The following is a 23,957-nucleotide window of genomic DNA, read 5'->3' as shown; positions in this document are numbered from 1 at the left end:
ACTCAACAAAAGAAAGACAAAGAACCCAATTAAAAAATGCGCAGAGGACCTAAATAGATACCTCTCCAAAAAGGCATACAAATGACCAAGAGACATATGAAGAAATGCTCAATATCACTAATCATCAGAGATGCAAATTAAAACAACAATAAGGTATCACTTCATACTTGTATAAATGTCTGCCATCAACAAATCATCAAACAAGTGTTGGCGAGGGTGGGGTGAAAAGGGGACTCTAGTTACCTGTTGGTGGGAATGCAGACTGGTGCAGCCATTATGGAAAACCATATGGTGTTTCCTCAAAAAATTAAAAGTTGAACTGCCAGCCCGGTTGGTGTGGCTCATTGGTTGAGCATTGACCCATGTACCAACAGGTAGCCAGTTCAGTTCCCGGTCAGGTCACATGCACAGTTTGTGGGCCAAATTTCAGGTAGAGGGCATGCAGGAGGCAGCCAATCGATGTTCTCTCATCAATGTTTCTCTCTTTCTCTCCCTCTCCTTTCCTGCCATTTGACCCAGTGATCCCACTGCTAGGAATATATCCTAAGAAGCATGAAACACCAATCAGGAAAAATATATGTACCCCTTTGTTCATAGCAGCACTATTTATAATTGCTAAGATCTGAAAACAGCCCAAGTGTCCATGAATAGAAGAGTGGATAAAAGAGCTGGGGTACAGCTCCGCCAGTGTGGCTCACTGGTTGAGCATCAACCCATGCACCATGATGTTGCGCTCAATCCCCAATGTGGGGCATACAAAAGGCAGCCAATTGATGTTCTCTGTCATCAATGTTTCTCTCTCTCTCTCTCTCTCCCCCCCCTTCCTCTGTCTCTAAAATCAATAAAAAAAATAAAAATATGCTATGTTTTTTTTTAAAAAAAAAGCTGTGGTATACATATATACACAATGGAATTCTATGCAGCTATAAGAAGGAAAGAATTCTTACCTTTGAGACGACATGAAGGGACCTGGAGAGTATTATGCTAAGCAAAATAAGGCAGTCAGACAAAGGCAAGTATCACATGATCTCACTTATTTATGGAATATAATGAACATAATAATCTCATGAGCAGAATGAACCTGGAGACATGGATGTGGGGTACAGACTGACAAAACTCAGAAAAGGGGGACAGTGGGGAGAAAAGATATAGATCATAGAACTTACATGCATGTATGCATAACCAATGAACATAACAACAATGCAGAGGGAAGGGGATCAGGAGGAAGGTGTCAATGGGTGAAAAAGAAGAAACATCTGTAACCAAAATAAATTCATAACAATAAATAAATAAATATTCTAGAAATAAAAAATATGAAAATTAAATGGCAATAAATACATATCCTTGAGCAAATGAATGTAGGGAACAAAATAATAAACCAGCAGAACAAAAAAAGACTCAGAGAACATTTTGATGGTTGCCAGATGGGAGGTGGGTTGTGTCAGTTTGATGAAAAAGGTGAAGGGGTAAAGAGGAAATTGTTAGTTACAGAATAGTCACGGGATGTAAAGTACATCAAAGGGAATACAGTCAATAATCTAGTAACAACATATGGTGCCAGATGGGTATGAAATTTGTTGGGACGATCACTTAGTAATTTATATGTCTAATCATCAGGTTGTATACCTGAAACTAATATAATACTGTACGTCAACTGTAATTGAAAAACATGAAAAATGATTTAACAATTAATAAAATAATTTACAAGATCCTTATAGCTTAAACTGATATTTAATTTATGGATAAGCTCTGGTTATGTGAAATCTTTGGTTATCTGGACATTTTCTACAAGAGTAAAAGTTTAAAGCTAAAAATTACCAAAGCAATGCAAAATAAGTAATACATATTTGGTTCTTCTTAAAGCTCCAATTATGATGATAAATGTAATACAGTACATGCATAGTCTTATAAAAATTAATGACAGTTAATATATCTAAAGGCTAATATTTAAGTTCTAAAATTTTTCATCTTGTTGATATGTATTTGTGTGTTTAAACTTACATATAAAGTTATATTATAATTGTGAAGCTGAGAATCTTTGAATAATAAAGAGAAAAAAATAATTCAGGGAAAAATAGTCTTTGAATATTCAGTCTACTCTTTACAAAAGCAAGGACAATCTTCTTATTTGGTGGCTTTAATGGTGAACAGAAATTTCTTATCTCATACACAGGCCTCTAAATCTTTGTTGTTTAGTGATTAGTTTTCAATTCACTTTTTGACTAAAATTTATTGTTTCTGAAAAAAAATTTTCACCAGTTAAAATTTTCATTGTTACTGCTGTGATTAATTTAAATGTTTTTTCTGGCCCTGGCCGGTTTGGCTCAGCTGTTACAGCGTCAGCCTGTAGTCCAGAGATACCCAGGTTTGGTTCCCGCTAAGGGCACATACCTCAGTTGTCTCCAGCCCTGCTTGGGTCGTGCGGGTGGCGACCACTCAATGTGGCCCTTTCATGTTGATGTTTCTCTCTCTCTCTGTCCCTCCCACTATATATGACCAAAAAATGGAAAAATGTACTTAGATAAGGATAAAAAAAAATGTTATTTCTGAATATTTGTATAAGTAACACTTTAATCATTTTTTCTCTTTAGAAACCTATGACTTATGTTTATATACTAATACTATAAAATGTTTCTTTGATAATTGTTTTTGAAATTGATTTATTCAAATCTAGACTCCAAATATTAAATAACAAAAATATTAAAATGGACAAAAGAATCAAGTCTGGGAAGATGGCAGCGGACAGGACTGGAGGGAGGGTGAGTGCCTGAGAGAGTGAGCTAGTGTGTGAGAGAGTGTAAGTGGATGTGAAGGTGGATGACCAAATTCGTGCAGTGCAGAGACGCGGAGCAGAAGGTTCCTGTGCTGTGGACAGGGAGCAGCTGGCTATCCGGTAAGCGGCTCTTCAGGGCACTTCTCCTTGTGCCGCAGGGAAGTCCCACCATTTTGGAAGATCCCGGGTCTTCCCTGGGAGGAGGCAGTGAGAGCAGCTAGGGCCCAGCAACCTGAGCCCACCAGTGCACCTGGCACCATCAGACCAGTGGCTACCCTGTGTCAACACAGACCAGTGCAAAATAGTGGAGCTGTGAAGGTGGGAGCCCAGCACCATCCCCCAGAGTAGCAGCCCGATCAGAGTGGAGATATATCCCCAGCATCAGTGGCTAGGGAGCAGACATCCATCCTCAGTCAACACAAGCACAGACTAGCAGCAGAGAACCATCCTCAAAAACTACAGCAAAGGCTGATCAGGTGCTGAGCCCCACTGGGCAGCAGCACTCCCCAGCCACCAGCTGCAGGAACTGGGGCTCCATAGTAGCCTGTGCAACACAGCTCCCCACAAGAGCGGTGCAGAGCCAGGGATTCAGAGGGACCTGTGCAACCAAGTGGCCCAAAACAGGGATGGGAAGAAGGGGATCCAGAGGGACCTGTGTGACCCAGCAGCCCACAAGAGCAGTGTGGAACCCGGGCTCCAGACAGACATGTGTGACCCAGCGGCCCACAAGATAGACTTGGTGCGGGATCTCCAGAGGGGACTGTGCGATCTAGCTCCCAACAGGATCAGCGGAAAGTGGGGACTCCAACAGGCCCTGTACAACCCAGCTGCCCACAAGATCAGCGGGGAACCAGGGCTACAGTATGGCCTGCACAACCCAGCTGCCCATGGGTCCGACTGGGAGCAAGGGCTCAAGAGGGGCCTGTGTGATCCAGCCACCCAACGTGCGGGCAAGGAGTGCGGCTCAAGCAGGGTCTGAGCAACACAGCTACAGGTAGCAACAGGGATCAGCTGGGAACACAGCTTCAGAGGGGCCCACAGAATCAAGCAGCAGCACCTACCAGGATAAACCAAGACCAGCCCCCAGTAGTCAATCTTCCAGGATCCACAGCAGGCAAGAGGCAACACACAACAAAATAGTCTGATAGGCACAGTAGCTTTATTTAATATACAGTGAGCTGCCTACACATCCAAACATCCCTCACTGGCTCTAGAGCTATCAGACGGCTAAAATGGGGAAAAAAAGAAACAATACCCAAATGAACAAAAGAGAGGAATCACCAGAAATGGAATTATAGGAACTAGAAGAACACAACTTGTCAGATAAAGAATTCAAAGCAATGATTTTAAGCGTGCTCAAACAATTTGGTGAGAACTACAAGCAAGTTAATATGAATTATGAAGAGCTCACTGGGAACTACTGCAGCATAAAAAAAGTAGAAGCTATGCATAAAAATCAAAAGGAAATAAAGAATGACACAGCTGTTATGAAAAATACTTTAGAAGAATTCAATATAAGATTAGAAGAAACTGAAGACCGAATCAGTGACTTAGAAGACAAGATAAAGAAAAATATCCAGAGAGAAGAAAATGGAAAAATAGCTTAAAAATCGGGAGGAGACTTTAAGAGAGTTGTGGGACAATATAAAACGAAACAACATTCGCATTATAGGGGTACCGGAAGGAGAAGAATCAGAGAAAAGAATAGAGAATCTGTTTGAAGAAATAATGGCAGAAAACTTCCCTAAACTGGTGAAGAAAAATGCCATACAAGTCCAGGGAACACAGAGAGTCCCAAGCAAGATGAACCCCAGAAGACCCACAGCTAGACACATCATAATAAAACTGGCAAACATTAAAGACAAAGAAAGAATCTTAAAGAAAGCAAGAGAGAGACAGAAAGTTACCTATAAGGGAGTTCCCATTAGACTGTCAGCTGATTTCTCAACAAAAGCAATGCAGGCCAGAAGGGAGTGGCATGAAGTTTACAAAGTGATGCAAGGCAAGGGTCTGAATCCAAGACTACTCTATCCAGCAAGGCTATCATTCAAAATTGAAGAAAAATAAAGAGCTTCACTGATAAAAAAAAAAAAAGCTAAAGGAATTGACCACCACCAAACCAGCACTTCAAGAAATGCTGAAGGGACTGTTGTAAGAAGAAACAAAGAGAGAGGAACATAGGCATAAAATTAAAATGACAACTAATAATTATGTATCAATAATTACTTTAGATGTAAATGGCTTAAATGTTCCAATCAAAACACATAGGGTAGCTACTGAATATGAAAACACGACCAATTATATGCTGTCTACAAGAAACCAACCTCACAACAAAAAACTCACACAGGATGAAAGTGAAGGGATGGGAAAAAATTTTCCAAGCAAATAGAAAAAAAAGCTGGTGTAGCAATACTCATATTGACAAGATAGACTTCAATACCAGGACCATAATAGGAGACAGAGGAGGTCACTACATAATATTAAAAGGATCAATCAAACAAGAGGATATAACCCTAGTAAACACATATGCACCAAGTATGAGAGCACAAAATATATTTAAAAACGTCTGGAGGACTTCAAGACAGAGATCAATAGTAATACAATGTTAGTGGGTAACTTTAACAACACACCACTAACACCACTGGATTGATCTTCTAGACAAAAAATTAACAAGGACATAGAGTCCTTACAAGACAAACTAGGTCATTTGGACTTCACGGATATTTACAGAACATTTCACCCCAAAGCTGCAGAATATACATTCTTCTAAAGTGCACAGGGGACATTCTCAAAGATAGACCACATGTTAGGACACAAAGCAAGTCTCTAGAAATTCAAGATTGAAATCATATCAAGCATCTTCTCAGATCACAGTGAAATGAAACTAGAACTCAATTATAATAAAAACACAAAAAAATATTCAAACATTTGGAGGCTGAATAGTACATTACTAAACAACGAACGGGTAACTAACGAGATCAAGGAAGAAATTAAGAACTTCTTGGAAACCAATGAAAATGAACACATAAGAACACAAAATCTATGGGACACAGTGAAAGGAGTCCTGAGAGGGAAGTTCATAGCATTACAGGCCTACCTCAAGAAACAAGAAAAATTTCTAATTCACTTTCAAACCCTACAACTAAAAGAACTACAAAGTAAACAAAAAGAAAAATCCTGAGCTAGTAAAAGGAAGGAAAAAGTAAAGGTCAGAGCAGAAATAAATAACATAGAGACCAAAAAACAATTCAAAAGATCAATGAACAAAATGCCGGTTCTTTGAAAAGATAAACAAGATCGATGGACCTTTAGCCAGACTCATCAAGAACGAAAAAGAGAGAAACCAAATAAACAAACTCAGAAACAAAAGAGGACAAGTAACAAATGACACCACAGAAATACAAAGGATCATCAAAACATACTAGGCACAATTATACGACAACAAATTGAACAATATAGGAGAAATAGACAGATTTCTAGAAACACACAGCTTCCCAAAACTAAACTGGGAAGAAATAGAAAACTTGAACAGAACATTAACAACAAAAGAAAATTGAAGATGTAATTCAGAAACTCAAAGCAAACAAAAGCACAGGTCCAGATGGCTTCATGGGGGAGTTTTACTGAACATTCAAATAAGATTAATACCTATTCTCCTCAAACTATTCCAAAAAATCCAAGAAGATGGAACACTTCCAAACTCATTTTATGAGACCAGCATAAACCTAATTGCAAAACCAGATAAAGACACTACAAAGAAAGAAAACTATAGGCCAATATCCCTGATGAACACAGATGCCAAAATCCTTTAACAAAATATTAGCAAATCGGATCCAGCCAGACATCAAAAAAATTATCCACCATGACCAAGTGGGATTCATCCCAAGGATGCAAGTATGGTACAATATTCACAAATCAATAAATGTGATACACCACATAAACAAAATGAAAGATAAAAACCACATGATCTTATCAATAGATGCCGAAAAGCACCAATTTCTGATAAAAATGCTCAGCAATGTGAGAATAGAGGGATAATATCTCAACACAATAAAAGCCATATATAAAAAACCTACAGCGAACATCATACTCAATGGGCAAAAACTAAAAGCATTCCCCTTAAGGACGGGAACAAGATAGAGATACCCACTTTCGCCACTCTTAATCAACATAGTACTGGAAGTCTTACCCACACCAATTAGACATGAAGAAAAAAATAAAAGGGATCCAAATTGGAATGGAAGAAGTGAAACTGTCATTATTTGCAGATGACATGTTATTGTATAGAGAAAACCCTAAAAACTCTATCAAAAATCTACTACACTTAATAAATGAATTTGGAAAAGTAGCAGGATACAAAACTAACGACAAGAAATTGACGGCATTCTTATACACCAATGATGAACTCACAAAAAGAGTAACTAAAAAGATACTCCCATTTACCATTGCAGCAAAAAAATGAAGATACCTAGTAATAAACTTAACCAAAGAAATAAAGGACCTCTTCACAGAAAACTACAGGTCATTGAAAAAAGAAACAGAGGAGGATATAAAAAAGTAAAAGCATATACCTTGTTCATGGATTGGAAGAATTAACATCATTAAAATGTCCATATTACCCAAAGCAATCTATAGATTCAATGCAATCCCCATTAAAATACCAACGACATACTTCACAGAACTAGAATAAACACTCCAAATGTTTATATGGAACCAAAAAAGACCCCTAATAGCCTCAGCAATCTTGAAAAAGAAGAACAAAGAGGGATCACATTATCAGATATCAGGTTAAACTACAAAGCCACTGTAATCAAATAGCCTGGTACTGGCACAAGAATAGGCAGACAGATCAATGGAACAGAACAAAGAACCCAGAAATTGACCCAAGACAATATGCTCAATTAATATTTGACAAAGGTGGCAAGAACATACAGTGGAGTCAAGATAGTCTCTTCCTTAAATGGTGTTGGGAAAATTGGACAGCTACTTGCACAAAAATGAAGCTAGAACACCAACTTACACCATACACAAGAATGGATAAAAGACTTAAATGTAACTCGTGAATCCACAAAAATTCTATAAGAAAATGTAGGCAACAAAATCTCAGACAACATACACAGCAGAATTTTCACCGATACAACACCTAAGGCAAGAGAAACAAAGGAAAAAAGGAACACATGGGACTACATCAAACTAAAAAGCTTCTGCATAGCAAAAGAAATAGCCATCAAAATGGAAAGGGATCCCACTATATGGGACACCATAAATCGCCAATGATACATCAGATAAGGGGTTAATTTCCAAAATATATAGAGTGCACATACAACTCAACAAAAGACAAAGAGCCCAAATAAAAAATGGGCAGAGGACCTAAATTGAAACCTCTTCAAACAGGACATACAAAAGGCCAAGAGACGTATGAAGAAACACTCAACATCACTAATTATCAAAGATGCAAATTAAAACAACTATGAGGTATCACTTCACACTTCTCAGAATGGCTGCCATCAACAAATCACCAAACAACACGTGTTGGCAAGGGTGTGGAGAAAAGGGGACTCTAGTACACTGCTGGTGGAAATGCAATCTGGTGCAGCCGCTATGAAAAACTATAGTGTTACCTCAGAAAGTTAAAAATTGAACTGCCATTTGACCCAGTGATTCCACTTCTAGGAATATAACCTAAGAAGCCTGAAACACCAATCAGAAAGAATATATATATCTGTATGTTCATACCAGCACTATTTACAATAGCTAAGATCTGGAAACAACCCAAATGTCCAAAAGTAGATGAGTGGATAAAAAAGCAGTGGTACATGTACACATTGGAATACTATGCAGCTGTAAGAAAGAAAGATCTCTTCTTATCCTTTGAGACTGCATGGAAGGACCTGGAGAATATTATGCTAAGTGAAACAAGCCAAGCAGAGAAAGACAAATACCACATAATCTCACTTATTTGCAGAATATAATGAAGTAAACAAACTGCTGAACAAAACTGACCCAGAGACATAAGGTAGGATACAGACTGACAAAGCTCAGAAGAGGTGGTGTTGGGGGTGAAAGAGATAAACCACAGAACTGATATGCATGTATGCATAACCAACGGACATAGACAACAAAGCTGGGAATGGGGCGGGGGAGGGGTGCCAATGGGGGATAAAAGAGAAACATCTGTAACAAAAGCAAATTAAAAAAAAAAAACGTTAAAATGTTAAAACACAAGCAAACAAACAAACATAAAGAAATACTAATAAACACTATTAAAGAACAATGCCTGAACCTCAGCATTTTCCAAAATTGTAAATTTGAGTAACAGTGCTAACTTACTTCTTCAGCAGACATGTGAAATCGTAAAACATTTGGTAGAACACTGCCATATTCCCACCTGAGTGCTCTAATCCGAAGCAATCGGTCATACCTAGGACATTAAGAGGGTATTAGATGGCTTAACAAAAGGGATACCAGAAATTGTTTTGATCAGGAGAAAGTCAAGACTCACAATAATCTAAATGTACTATGTGGACTTTATTTGGCTCCTGAGGCAAACAAACCAAGTGTAAGAAGTCATCTTTAGCCTGGCCAGTTTGGCTCAGTGGTTGGAGCATTGGCCTGTGGATCAGAGAGTCCAGGGTTCGGTTCCCGCTCCAGAAAAAAAAAAAAAGAAAATGAAAAACAAGTCATCTTTGAGACAATGCAGAAAATATGAATATGGATTAGATAGAAGTCTTATTTATTAGACATGTATACTAAAGTATTCAGTGGTAAAAAAAAATGTCATGATGCTCTATAATAGTGGAGCATAAATAAAACATGAAACATATATGGCAAAACATTAAAAAATTATTACACATTTATGATGGTCCCATGCTGGTTCATTCCATTATTATCCCTAGTTTTATGAATATTGCAATTTTTCATAACAAAAAGTTTTTAAATCAAAAAAAGAATTTAGAATGTTTATAAAGGGAGAGACAAATCTAAGAATTTGTTTTTTATTTGATACGGTTAAACAGGAAACCACGTGGAAAATGCTCCATTATTCCCTCAAACCCCTAGCAAAAACTGAGAGGCTTACAAGTATGCTACAGTGCACCGTTGATTTCTTAGCAAAGAACAGTGTCGAAATTTGATGGTTGGTATCAAATCACTCTGTCCACCTGACTTCGCTTCATTCCTAGTAACATTTGAATAGGAAAAGAACAAATATGTCTATTTCAGCATAAATAAAATATTCAAGGTCAACAACTAATATGCTATATTTCAATTATAAGCAGTACCTGCCTCTATTTCAGAGCTTGTATTAACATTAAAAGATTAAAAAGCCAAAAGCCAAAAAATTTACATAAAATCATACTATCAGCATTTCATTTAACCATTCAGTACTTTGCATTTTTTATACACTGATTAATCTCTGTTATTTCCAAAAGACAAACTGTGTTTACTCACTTTCTGGAATTCCTTTATCATGCTACGATAAGAGACAAACCTAACATCATGGTTCATAAGATTATGGTCCTATATTATGTTTTTATTATATGTAGTATTCCTCATAATATAGTGAATAAAATGGGAGTCAAAAATGTTCTTTTGCCCTAGCTAGTTTGACTCAGAGAGTCAGCCCAGGGACTGAAGGGCTGCGGGTTCAATTCCCAGTCGAGGGCATGTACCTGGGTTGCAGGTTTGATCTGGGAGGCAACCAGTCTATGAGTCTCTCTCACATTAATGTTTCTTTCTCTCTCCCTCCCTCCTTTCCACTCTCTCTAATAAAATCAATGAAAAAATATCCTCAGGTGAGGATTAACAAAAAATAGATCCTTCACACATCCAACAAATATTTGTTATCTCCAACTATGTAATGTACTGCACGTCAGTGTTCTTCACACAGAGAGAAAGAAAATTTTGGTTCTACCCTATAAAATCTTCATCTCCTTAGATATCAGACAAGTACAACATTTTAAAATCTGATATACAATTGTTTAACGGGTATAGAATTTCAGTATTACAAGATGAAGAGTTATGAAGATGGAAGGTGTTGATAGTTGTACATTATCAATGTATTTAATACTACTGAACTGTACATTTATTTAGAAATGGTTAAGAAAGCCCGGCCAGTGTGGCTCAGTGGTTGAGCATTGATCCATGCACCAAGAGGTCGCTGGTTTGATTCCCAGTCAGGGTACATGCCCGGGTTGTGGGCTTGATCCTGAGTGGGGGGCATGCAGGAGGCGGCCAATCGATGTGTCTCTCTAGTTGCTGTTTCTATCTCTCTCTCCCTTTCCCTTCCTCTTTCTTTAAAATAAATAATGAAAAAAAATTTTTTTTTAAGTATTCATTAAAAGAAAAAGAAATGGTTAAGATGGCGAATTTTGTTATGTATATTTTACCACAATTTAAAAAACTGGAAAAACAAAACAGACGTACAGAAAGAATACTTTGGAGTTTAAAAAGGAACCAGATGAACATAAAAAAGTGTCCTTCATGTGGTATATGAGGCAGGCTCTGAAAATAGAGGCAAAATATTATGTTCCATCTAATCATGTCTTCTAGACCAGTTCTATACACTTCTGCCACTCTGTGAAAGTCAGATTTATTCTCCACATTGTTTACAATGTGCTGTAGATTATAAAGTAATAGTGCAAATAAAATACACCTAACTTAACATCAGAGTACTTTATTAAGTACATAAGGACTTGCTAAAAAATTCATTCACATGAATAATTTATCTATGTATTTTTAAATGTTTTTTATTGATTTTTTTAGAAAGAGGAAGGGAGATAGAAACATTGATGTGGGAGAGAAACACCATTCGGCTCCTCCTGCACACCCCCTACACATAAATAATTTAAAAGAAATAGATTTCTTTTAAAAAATATTTTAACCAGAAACTGGTAATAGTGATTGTCTCCCTAAAAAGAAACTAAAAGGACAGAGAACAGAATTTTGAATTATGAATTTCCAAATTGTACAAATATGAGGAATTCAGGAAAATTATTCCCTTATTGGACCAAGGTCTATTAGGCCACCTCCAAAATATGTGTTTAACTTATTTACTTTTTACCTGAGTCACCTCTCCTGTCACCTGGATGACCACCCTCTCCTCTCAGCTCCTCTGTCCACACCACAGCTATGATCTTATAAAACATAAATGTGCCACCACCTGCCCCACACATTTAAAAATCTTACCTGGTGTCATGCTTTGCCTGTTTAGTAAGCTTCAGCCACACTGGCCTTCTTTAAGTGTCAGTTTCCTGAGGATCCTACACTCTTTCATGACTCAGGGACTTGGCATATGCTGTCCCTTCTACCTGGAATGCCCTCTGCACACAGACTACCTTGCTAAAGACCTGCTTCCCCTTCAGGCCTCAGCTGATATGTCTCTTCCTTGGAGAGAAATTCCTTGATTCCTCAATCTGATTATATCTTCAATTTAAAAAAAAAAAAATTGTTCTTTATTGATTTTGGAGAGAGAGGGAAGGAGAGGGAGAGGGAGATAGATACATTAATAAGAGAGAGCATCGATTGGCTGCCTTTGACATGCCCCCCACTGGGGATTTGGCCCACAACCTGGGCACGTGCCCTGACCGAAATTGAACTGGCGACCTCTTGGTGTATGGGTCGACGCTCAACCACTGAGCCAAACCGGCTAGGTTATATCTTCAATTCATTATTCTCTCTCCTAGCACTCTGTTGTGTTCCTTCATAGCATGTATCCCAATTTGGTTTATCTGTCTTCTGCATTAGACTGTGAGGGCCATAGTGACAGAGATCTTGACTACTATATTTACAATCGAAATACCAGTCATTTATCAGCACATAATTGTTTAGTACATATTTGTTGAATGAATGAATGGCTCAGGAACTTTAGTTTAGGACTTTACATTCACAGCAAACCTGTTGTGGTTCAGTTCCTCATTCTATCTATAAGGACTTTCCTGTATCCATCCTTAAACATTGCAGCTGAAAATGTTCCTGTTATTCTGTAAACTCCATGCTACTGATTTGTATGTCCAAGTAACTGATAAAAACATTGTACCTAACAAGGCCAAAGATGAAACCTCATATCACAGATAACTTCTCTCTAGGTTGATATCTGAATACCTCACCTATGATCTAGAAGTTGGTGTCTTTAAGACTCTTTTGTGTCTTACTCTTCACCAAATCACAGGGACCTAAGAAGTTTGTTATATAGCCCAAAAGCTTAGCTCTAAATATTCTATAAATCTAGAGCCCTCTCACCTCCAAACTGTAGCCTTTTATAGCACTAGTTCTCAGTGAACTTCACTCAAGCTACTGGAAATCACTAATGCTCCTGCTAAGTTTACAAACTGCCCGTTCTCTCTCTTTTCAATGCAACTAATGTATCTATAAATGAAAATAAGCAGGGGAAACTATACGTTTCACTTTGTTAGGGTTTTTATTTGCTTATGTCTCATCTCTTTTAGATCTTCCTTAATATCTTTCAAGTCCTATCAGTCAAATATATATTTATTGAGCATTTACCACATGCCAAGCACTACCTGAATTCCTGTAGATATAGCCATAATCAACAAAAATCCCTTTAGTACTGTATACCTAGAGTCTCACAGAGAATTTAAAAATATCACATCTAAAAACTGATATAAGTTTATCTGATTTCAATATCACATTTCTTAAATTGTTTTAAAATACAATTTGATCACAACTTACACATCAGACTGGTTTTGTTCATATAAAGCTTTCATCTCCTCCAGAACTTGCCTGAGTCCATCCTCCTGGAACATATAAAATATTGACTCACATTCATTAATTCCCCCACCAATTCTGTACCATTAATTCCCCCAACAATTCTGTATCAATATTCTATCTATACTGTTTATCTTTGATTTACATATCTTATCAAAAAGCAATAATCCTTTCACACCTGCTATGAGGGCTATAAGTGTTGCCAAGGATGGGGAGAAATTAGAACCCTTGTACATAGCAGATAGAAATGTAAAATGGTACGGCACTGTGGAAAAAAGTCTAATGATTCCTCAAAAAGATAAATATATTACCATATTATCCAGAAATTCCACAAATAGGCATATATTCAAGAGAATTAAAAACATGTTCTTACAAAAACATGTACACAAATGTTCAAAGCAGCAGTATTCGTTATAGATGAAACGTGGAATGTCTATCCCCTGATGAACTGATAAACCAAATATGGTATATCCATATGATAGAATATTATTTGGCCAAAAAAACAATGCAGATAGCCCATGGACACAGACATCTGATGAAAATTATAAGACTTCTACCTTCCCTTTCATCAGCTGATTAAAAAGGGATCAAAAAAGAGTCCCATTTGTTAGAATTCAGTTAATATTATTTTAAGGAATAGTCAAAACTCTTATACAATAGATGTATAGATATACAAAAGACAAGTGTAAAATAATTTTGTAAAAATTTACTTAAACTACTACCAGTTCTGCATATAGAGCCAGTGTGGCTCAGTTGGTTAAGCATTGTCCTGTACATCAACAGGCAGTAGGTTTCACTCCCGGTCAGGGCACATACCCAGGTTGTGGATTTGATCTCTGGTTGGAACACAACCAATCAATATTTCTTTCTCTTTCTTTCTACCTTTCTCTCTCTCTCCCCCTCTCCCTAAGATCAATAAAAAATATAATAAATAGCCCTGGCAGGTGTGGCTCAGTTGGTTGAACTTTGTCCCATGTACCAAAAGGTCACCAGTTTGATTCCAGTCAGGCACATGACTGGGCTGTCGGCTCAATCCCCAGTAGGGGGCGCTCAGGAAGTGGCTGATCAATGTTTCTCCTTCATATCTACATTTCTCTCTTCCTCTCTCTCTAAAATCAATAAAACATATTTTTAAAATTTTTTTAAATCAATTAATTTTTAAAAAGATAAAGAAAGTGAGTAATCATTTCAATTTGCTAAACACTGCAAGTAACCATGAGGGATGCTGGAATGAAATAGGCAGAGTCCCTCAGATCAATCAGATTAATTCTCGATCTGCCTCTGCTTAGTTATGTCACAGAGTAACCAGCTTCCCCAGGCGAGCATTCCAGGCTGCTGAGTCACCTGAAAAAGGTGGGTTTGTTAGTTGAAGGCATGATCCAACAAAAAGTACAAAAGGTTCTCCAACAAAGTAAGACATAGAAGAGGGAGTGATTTTACAACTTCTAAGTCCTGCTCCCTCAAAGTAGTAAAGCAATAATTTGCATGTATCTGCAGCATTCCATCATCGCTACTGAACTTCCCACGATTGTCTCCCAACTTTTAAAGAAGGTAAAGGTCCTGAAATTGAAACAACAGACTAGAATCTAGGAAACTTTTGTTCAAAGTGAGGCTCTGCTTCCAATATGCTATAAGTTCAGACAATTCCCTTAACTTGATCCATGTCTCTTGGCTGTCTCCTCATCTGTACAATGACCTAATTTTCAGACTAGGTGCTCTTTAATATTCAAAACAAAACTCACCTTCCCCAAACACTCTTATTCCTGAACTCCATTGTTGTTTATTCAGACCCCAGTTCCTCCCCCTCGTTTGTTACCTATCCCATCTACACCTCTGTTCTAGTTACAAGTCTTGTCTCAAGTCACTAAAACCCAATCACTAATTTCAGGGCCAACTGACTAGACAGTCTGGACCATACAAATCTCTCAACTGGCCCATTATAACCACCCAAACAATCTCTCGGCCTTCATTCTTTCTTCTGTCCAGTCCATTCCCCACAGTGCTGCCATAAATATTCTCAAAACACAAAAAATTACCCAATCACCCTCCTAAAATTACCAGCTTCCAAATGCCCTGAGTAAATACCAAACTCTCTTAGACTTAGAATCCACCTTTGTAGTCTCCTCACACATCATCAGTCACCCTTCCTATGTGATCATTTATCTCTCTCTGCTGTCTGCTATCTCCTTTGGCTTGGACGCCTCAAGCCGTTTGTCAGAGTGGTGACGTCATCCATCCTTCTGGGCGTGGCTCAAAAGCATCCTCCTCTACCCTAGCTCACACTGGAGTTTCTCCTTTGTGTTCCTCTCCCACACTTCTTTGGTATAACTACACGTTGCATTCTATTACCTGTTCCATGCCCTCTCCCAGAAGAATGTGCCCGGCATCCACACAGTGGCTGCCATATGATAGAAAAATGTAGTCAAGTACAGAATTTAGAGTGCAAGTCTGAAGCCAGACTTGCCAGGGTTCAAATCCTTAGCTTTACTTCTTACTGGCTGTCACTATGGGTAAAATAATCTCCCTACGTCTCCACATACATAGCTAGAAAGAATGGAAAACAACAGTTTAAACCTCATAGAAATATTATGAGGTCAAGAGATAATGTAGGTCAAGCACCTTCACTGGGGTAGTAGCAATTGTAAAGGACAAACACGTGACCTTGCCCCCTGGATTTTAAGGGAATGGCAAAAATCGATCTACTAATAGATAACCACTGCATTGTATAAATAACTATTGCTTTGTGTACACTGAAACTGTTCCCTCAGGCATAACAGCTAATTGCAAATATCTGCTTCTGTAAGTGCTTGCTTGCTCGCATACCCTTAATCCAAATTCCTTAACAGGAGCTAAAACAACTATATAAGCAACCCTACCCCTGAGCTCAGGGCTGCTCTCTCCTCTGAGTAGGATGGGATAGTCGCAGCGGCTAATAAAGCTGTCCTAATTCGAACCCAGTTCAGAGTCTGAGTCTAGTTTGTCTCGTTAGTCTACAACATTTGGAGGCCCCAGTGAGATAGACAAACAAGGTCCCTCACATAGGCGGGTTGACCTCCTCAGACTCCGGGAGACAGGTCGATCCCAGGAGCGGACAGGCGGTCTAGGGGAAGGCCTCGGAGAAGACATTCCTCCACCCCATTCCTCCACCCCAGACGCTGTTCTGCCCTGGAATTGTCTCCACTCCAAAAATTCCAACTAGAGAGCATCTGGAAACCCTGGGCCCAGGTTTGGTTTGGCCGACGGGACATCCCTCGGTAAGTCTGTTTCTGGAATCTCTACAGAGTGAGGGGAAGTGGATCTGCTGGAGGTAGCACAGAGATCCTGCCCCAGGGCCATAGCAAGACGTCGCTTTTGGCCCTGGTTTGGTTTGTCTTGTTTTTTGTCTGTCTTATTTGTCCTTTTGTTTTGTGTTTTATGTTTCTGTGCTGTGCCGGCCTGTGTCCTTCAGAATGGGTCAGGGACCTTCAGGACCTAGGACCCCTCTTCAATGTCTCCTTACTAACTTCTCAGACTTTTCCAAGCATGCTTCAGGTTACAGCATCTCAGCAGACCCTGGATTCTTGCACATTTGTGAGAATTGGAGTGGCCCACTTTCTGGGTCAATTGGCTCTCCCAGGGCACTTTTGACTTAAGCTCTTTGTTCGCAGTTCGAGGCATCATCTACGGGACTCCCAGACACCCAGACCAAATTCCTTACATCGATGTTTGGATTGACCTAGCTACTAACAAGCCTAATTATATTAAGAAATGTTTGCGCCCTAATAGGGAGAAGATTTTAATTGCCCAGCTTCCATGGAAGCCTCAGAAGCCCTCGGCTCCTGCTCCCTCCCAAAGGCTTTACCCTGTTCTTTTCTCCCCCAGAAGACTCCCTCACTGACCCTGTGGGGCCACACCCTTATCGGTCTCCGCCACCTGCCGCTGCCGTGGCCTGAGAGGCTGAAGCCCTTCAGCCGCTCAGTCCTTCCCATACACGTGGCGGCAACCCCTTATAACCCTCCTTCGCAGGCGCCAGACTCCTCGGCTGCCATCCTGCCCCTCCGTCAGGTTGCTCCACCACCAGGTGGAGACCAGACTCGGCCCTTTATAGTTTATGTCCCCTTTTCAACTAGCGATCTGTATAATTGGAAACAACAGAACCCTTCCTTCTCTGATAAACCCCAAGGTTTAATCTCTCTCCTAGAGACAGTCTTCCACACCCATCAGCCCACTTGGGATGACTGTCAGCAATTGTTGCAGGTCCTGTTCACCTCCGAGGAGAGGGACAGGATGCACAGAGAAGCAGCAAAATTCGTCCGCAGACGGCCAACCCCTCACAGATCCGGCCCAAATAGAAGCCTACCTCCCAACTACCCGACCCAATTGGTACCTGAACACTGATCAAGGTAAGAAGGCTTTAACCCAGTATCACCAATCTCTACTTCAGGGCCTCCGTGGAGCAGCCAAAAAGCCAACCAGTCTGTCTAAGGTAAGCGAGACTGTTCAAACCGCAGGGGAATCCCCAGCGGCCTTTCTTGAACATCTCATGGAGGCTTATCGCCTCTTATTCCCATAGACCCGGAGGCCCCTGAGAATAGACAGGCAATTAATATTGCTTTTGTCACCCGGTTGGCCCCAGACATTAGGAAGAAACTCCAGAAATTAGAAGGTTTTGAAGGAAAGAATCTTAGTGAGTTAGTTAAAATAGCTCAGAGAGCATTTAACAACCGGGACGACCCAGAAATGGCCAGTACTAAAAAAAGTCACAAGAGTAATCATAGCCGCTCTTCAAAAGAATCAAAAAGGGCAACGAGGAAATAGGCCTAAAAACATAGGGTCAACCCCACGGAGACCTAGGCAACGATCTCGACCACTTCTTGACCCTAACCAATGTGCCTACTACAAAGAATATGGTCATTGGAAAAAGGACTGCCCTAAAGGGAGGGCCCAATAGAAACCTAAGGACCTCATTCTCTTAGAAGACACTGAATGAGGGGCTCAGGGCTCCTACAGATTAGGTCCTCGGGAGCCCAAGGTAACATTACAAGTTGGGGGCCAACCAGTTGATACTGGAGCCACCTTTTCTGTTTTAAAAGAGACCACAGGGCCACTCTCATCTGAGAAAATGCCAATTGTAGGGGCAACAGGGAAGTCCAAATCCTACCGTTGGACTACAGTGAGAATAACTGACCTAGGCAAAGGAACTATCACTCATTCCTTCTTAGTTATGCCGGACTGTCCCTACCCCCTCCTTGGCCGAGATCTCCAGAAATTGCAGGCCACGATCTCCTTCAAACAGGAGGGCTCCACCCTAACCCTCGGGGAACTGGCAGTCTCTCTCCTGCTCTCTGTGCCCCTATCCGAGGAATACCTCCTACTAGAAGAGCCTTTTAAAGAAACCCCTAATGCTGTTCTCGAAAAATGGAAAAAAGAAATACTGGGGGTTTGGGCAGAAACGAACCCCCCTGGCCTAGCTAAGCATCAGGCTCCAGTTATAATACAACTAAGCAGCAATGCCTCCCCCATTTGCATCTGCCAATACCCGATCTCCATAAAGGCCAAACTAGGATAACTACGCATATTAATAGACTCAGAGAAGCTGGCATTTTAAAACCTTGCCAGTCAGCCTGGAACACTCCCCTCTTACTGGTTAAAAAGCCTGGGACTGAGGATTTTAGGCCGGTCCAAGATTTAAGGGAAATAAACACTCGGGTGGAAACCATCCACCCCACGGTTCCGAACCCTTACACGCTTCTGATCCCTCCTAGCCGTGTTTACTATACTGTCTTGGACCTCAAGGATGCCTTCTTTTCAATTCCCTTATCGCCTCTCAGCCAACCTTCGAATGGGTTGATCCCGAAGGGGGATTCTCAGGACAACTGACCTGGACCCGACTGCCTCAAGGATTCAAGAACTCTCCTCCATCTTCGATGAGGCCTTAAGCAAGGACCTCCAACTGTTCTGGGAAAGGAACCGACATGTCACCTGGCTACAGTATGTAGATGATTTGTTTCTAGCAGCCACTTCTCTTCCTGAATGTGAGGAGGCCTCGAAGGCACTCCTACTAGAGCTAGAACACTTAGGACATTGGGTCTCAGCCAAGAAAGCGCAATTATACACCACCACCGCGACCTATCTAGGTTATGAACTCAAAGAAGGAAAACGGTCGCTCTCCAATAGCAGGATAGAGGCGGTCATGAAAATCCCTACCCCCACGACCAAGAGACAGGTACGGGAATTTCTTGGGGCTGTAGGGTACTGCCGCCTCTGGATCCCTAGCTTTGCCGAGATCACTAAACCTCTCTATACCAGCACAGGAGGAAAGGACAATGCCTTAATCTGGACTGAGATAGAACAACAGGCCTTTGAGAAACTAAAAATGGCCTTAATGTCTGCACCGGCCCTAGCTCTGCCTGATATCTCTAAACCCTTTCAGCTCTTCGACTCTGAGACTCGAGGCATTGCCAAAGGGGTCCTAACCGAATCATTAGGGCCCTAGAAGAGACCAGTTGCCTACTTACGTAAGAGATTAGACTCAGTAGCCTCCGGCTGGCCCAGCTGCCTACAGAGCCATAACAGCTACTGCTATTCTAGTTAAAGAAGCACTCAAGCTAACCCTAGGGCAAGACCTCCAGATTATTGGGGCACACTCTGTTGAGGCTCTCCTCAGGAGCCCTCCGGACCAGTGGATGTCTAATGCTCGAATCACCCAATACCAGGTACTCCTCTTAGACTCCTCCCAATCCAGTTCCTGAAGTCCTCTGCCCTCAACCCAACCACCCTGCTGCCTGACGGATGACCCTCAGGCTCCCCTTCATGCCGATATGCGGGAGCATATCGAAGACAAGGTCATCTGGGCCCAGGCACTAGGGCACGGCACTTCAGCTCAGAGGGCTGAACTAATTGCCCTAACTCAGGCTTTAAGATGGGCTAAAGGCAAGTCAGTAAACATCTACACTGACAGCCGCTATGCCTTCGCCACAGCCCATGTCCACGGGGCCCTCTACCAAGAAAGGGGGCTCCTAACCTCAGGAGGGAAACAGATCAAAAGTAAAGAAGAAATTCTTGCCCTCCTAGAGGCCACTGGGCTACCAACAAAAGTGGCCATTATCCACTGCCGGGGCCACCAGAACTCCGACACCCCTGAAGCTAAGGGGAACGCCTTAGCCGATCAGACAGCCAAGGAGGCTGCCCTAAGACCAGTGGGGCCACTAGAGATCCTTCCAGTCCTTCCAAGAAAAAGCCTCCCCAAAGAGCCCTCCCATACCCAAGAGGAGGAAGAACTTGGACGGAGGCTCAGCTGCAACCAGGGGCCACATGGCTGGAGGCTTCTCCCCAACGGGAGGATCCTCTTGCCTGCGGCCCTAGGCCGAGAGCTGATTTCTCAGCTCCATCAGGGCACCCACCTTGGCAAGACTAAACTCTCCAGTCTCATAGCCTGGGACTTTTATGTCCCAAACCTCAACAGACGGACAGACTCTGAAATAAGGAGATGCCCTGCCTGTGCCCAAGTCAACTCTCACCCTCGGGAAACAACAGACCTCGGGACCCAAGAACGAGGCACAGCTGGGAGGCCTCCTCCTGGTGACCACTGGGAAATTGACTTTTCTGAAGTCACCCCTGGCCAATATAGCTATAAATATCTGCTTGTTTTCATAGATACCTACTCCGACTGGATTGAGGCTTTTCCTACCAAGACTGAAACTGCAACCACGGTAGCCCGGGTACTGCTCTCTGAGATAGTCTCCTGATTTGGCATCCCTCTAGCTCTGGGGTCTGACAATGGCCCGGCATTCATTGCTCAAACCACAAAATTGTTAGCTAAAGCTTTAGGGATTACTTGGAAATTGCATTGTGTCTACAGGCCTCAGAGTTCAGGACAGGTAGAAAGAATGAATAGGACATTAAAGAAAACTTTAACTAAGTTCCACCTTGAGACGGGCGATAACTGGGTAAGGCTCCTTCCTTTTGCCCCCCTTCATGTGCGCTGTACCCCTTATCTTAAGGGTTTCACCCCATTTGAAATCATGTTTGGCTGACCTCCCCGTATTCTACCCCAAATCGGGGATGAGGTCTTAGCCAACCTAGGTAACCATAACCTCCTCAGCTCTTTGCAGGCAATCCAGAGGCTGAGAGAACAGACCCGACAGCCAATCAAGGACACCAGACCCCAACTGGGGACACCCCAGATACCACCACACGACTTCACCCCTGGTGACTGGGTCTGGGTCAAGAAACAATCAGCCTGCTTCCCTCGAGCCTCACTGGACTGGCCCTTCTCCTGTTACCCTGACTACACCCACTGCTCTGAAAGTAGCAGGATGGAAATTTTGGATTCACCACACTCAGGTAAAGAAAGCACATCCTGAGCAAATACCTGAACAATGGGCCTTACAGAGGACCGAGGATCCCCTGAAGATAAAGCTCTCCAGGGTTTCCTCCTAGTCTCTTTCCTGACTCTGATTGCCAGTAAAGCACCTACCCAATTTAGATGCACTCAAGGGTGGCCACTGCTATGAAGGTACGGGCCCCTGCCTGACCCTCGGAGTCCTTCAAGGACAGGGGACATGCTTCATCATCGGCAACTATGACCTAAGCTCTTCCCCGTATGTGGACTCATGCAGGGACGCTACCACCCTAACCCCATTAAGCCCCTCATCACAAGAGACTTGGGTCCCAACTGCACCCCCCGGGACTTGGTTTGCTTGCGCCTCAGGACTGACTCCCTGCATCTTTCCCGTTGGAACCAAAGACTTATGTATTCTTGCTAACATTATTCCACAGGTTTATTTCTTCTCTGTTTGGCCTTAGGAGAAACCTGTTGCTTTTATGCTAACCAATCTGGTATTATTAGAGAAAGCATAAAATTAGTTAGATAGTGACTAGATGAACGAGAACAGGCTCTATCCACCTCTAAGAATTGGTATGAGAACCTCTTTAATTGGTCCCCATGGTTCACTACTCTTATCATTGGCCTTGCGAGCCCCTTACTCCTCCTCCTATTAATATTAACTTATGGCCCAATCCTAATTAATCGCTTAATGCAATTTTTTAGAGAAAAAGTACAGGCTGTTAAGCTCATGGTTCTCAGCACTCCCTATCAGGGGCTAGCCACAATGGAAGAAATTGAAGACATTTTAGAATCAAAGATTTGATTTAACCCTAAGACCAGTGGGGCATGTAAAGGACAAACACATGACCTTGCCCCCTGGATTTTAAGGGAATGGCAAAAACTATCTACTAATAGATAACCACTGCATTGTATAGATAACCATTGCTTTGTGTACACTGAAACAGATTGTTCCCTCAGGCATAACAGCTAACTGCAAATATCTGCTTCTGTATATGCTTGCTTGCTTGCATACCCTTAATCCAAATTCCTTAACAGGGGCTAAGACAACTATATAAGCAACCCTCCCCCCGAGCTCAGAGCTGCTCTCTCCTCTGAGTAGGATGGGACAGTCGCCGCCGGCTAATAAAACTCTCCTAATTTGAACCCAGGTCGGAGTCTGAGTCTGGTTTGTCTTGTTGGTCTACAACACGATTAAAAATAGGAAAAATCCTAACAGTGATCAGTAGCAGCAGCAGTGGTAAAACGATTGACTTAGCCATTACTGTGTCAAGTATTGTTCAGAGAACTTGACTATACCATCTCAATGACCCCTCCCCGCACCAAGAATTGGGTACGATTAGTATTATCACCCCCACTTCTGCAGAAGAGAAAATTGAGCCCATAAAGTTTCAGCAACCGACCCAAAGTCACATGACAGAGCCAGAATCCCAGCATGGCTCCGGAGATCTAGTTTATGCCTCTGCACAACAAATGCTAGATTATCAAGCAACTGATAAATGTTTGGTTAAGCAAAGGAACAGCAATACATCTATAGATGAAAAAACACTAAATAAAATATATTCATATACAGAAATGAACCAAATTTCTGCGTGATATAAGCACAAAGGCTTCTTTTTCCTCCTATACTTTGGCCATGTTCCAAAATTTTTGTGCCGGACTTTAGAGTTCACCCCGTGAGAAAGTAAACCCTCTATGGAAGGCTCAAGGAAAACAGGGGAGGGCGCCGCCCCGCCCTGCGGCCTGACCCCAATACGCCCATGCCATCTACCCGGTATCTCCCTCACATTGAAGGCTAGCAGCTGCCCATCCGGCACGCGTTGCAGCTCGCGGACCAGCTCCATGGCCTTATCACAGAACATGGCGCTGGCGCCCCAATCCCGTGGACTTGTCAACCGCCCGCTCTCACGCCAAACGATCCTCTGGCTCACAGCAGCAACTCTTTAGCTACTGTAGTTCCGGGTCCCACAGCCCCTTGATCTTCGCCTGCGCCTCCCCTCCGCACTTTGGCGCCAAACTCGCCCAGCCAGTAGGAAAACGCAGCTGGGCCTCCTGGCCTACGGCGGCAGTAAAAGGACATTTACCTCCACTGTGCAGCTGCGCTACAAAAACATTGTGTGGGGGGTGGGGCGA

The 23,957-nt window shown here is 41.7% G+C and overlaps 1 protein-coding gene across 4 annotated transcripts in view; it reads right to left on the bottom strand.

Annotated features, from left to right (window-relative positions):
- The window catches only part of GINS1 (GINS complex subunit 1), a 46,673-nt gene extending 22,924 nt beyond the window's left edge, over positions 1-23,749 (bottom strand). The window contains exons 1-5 of one of the 4 annotated variants that reach the window (XR_004957003.1): positions 23,612-23,749; positions 13,463-13,527; positions 9,852-9,950; positions 9,276-9,421; positions 9,104-9,194 (exon numbers count right to left, since the gene is read on the bottom strand). Coding sequence is in view for 3 of the 4 variants with exons in the window: in XM_036244022.1 (XP_036099915.1) it covers positions 9,104-9,194; positions 9,852-9,950; positions 13,463-13,527; positions 23,612-23,686 (330 nt within the window). In the remaining variant the exon portion in view is untranslated. The remainder of the gene's footprint in view (positions 1-9,103; positions 9,195-9,275; positions 9,422-9,851; positions 9,951-13,462; positions 13,528-23,611) is intronic. The other 3 variants (XM_036244022.1, XM_036244021.1, XM_036244024.1) reach the window with 3 other exon arrangements.
- Between the last annotated feature and the right edge of the window lie 208 nt (positions 23,750-23,957).

Source organism: Molossus molossus, unplaced genomic scaffold (genome assembly GCF_014108415.1).
Source record: "Molossus molossus isolate mMolMol1 unplaced genomic scaffold, mMolMol1.p scaffold_m16_p_6, whole genome shotgun sequence".
Lineage (NCBI taxonomy): Eukaryota > Metazoa > Chordata > Mammalia > Chiroptera > Molossidae > Molossus > Molossus molossus.
Note: the sequence above shows the minus strand (reverse complement) of the source record. Positions and strands in the feature narration are given on the sequence as shown.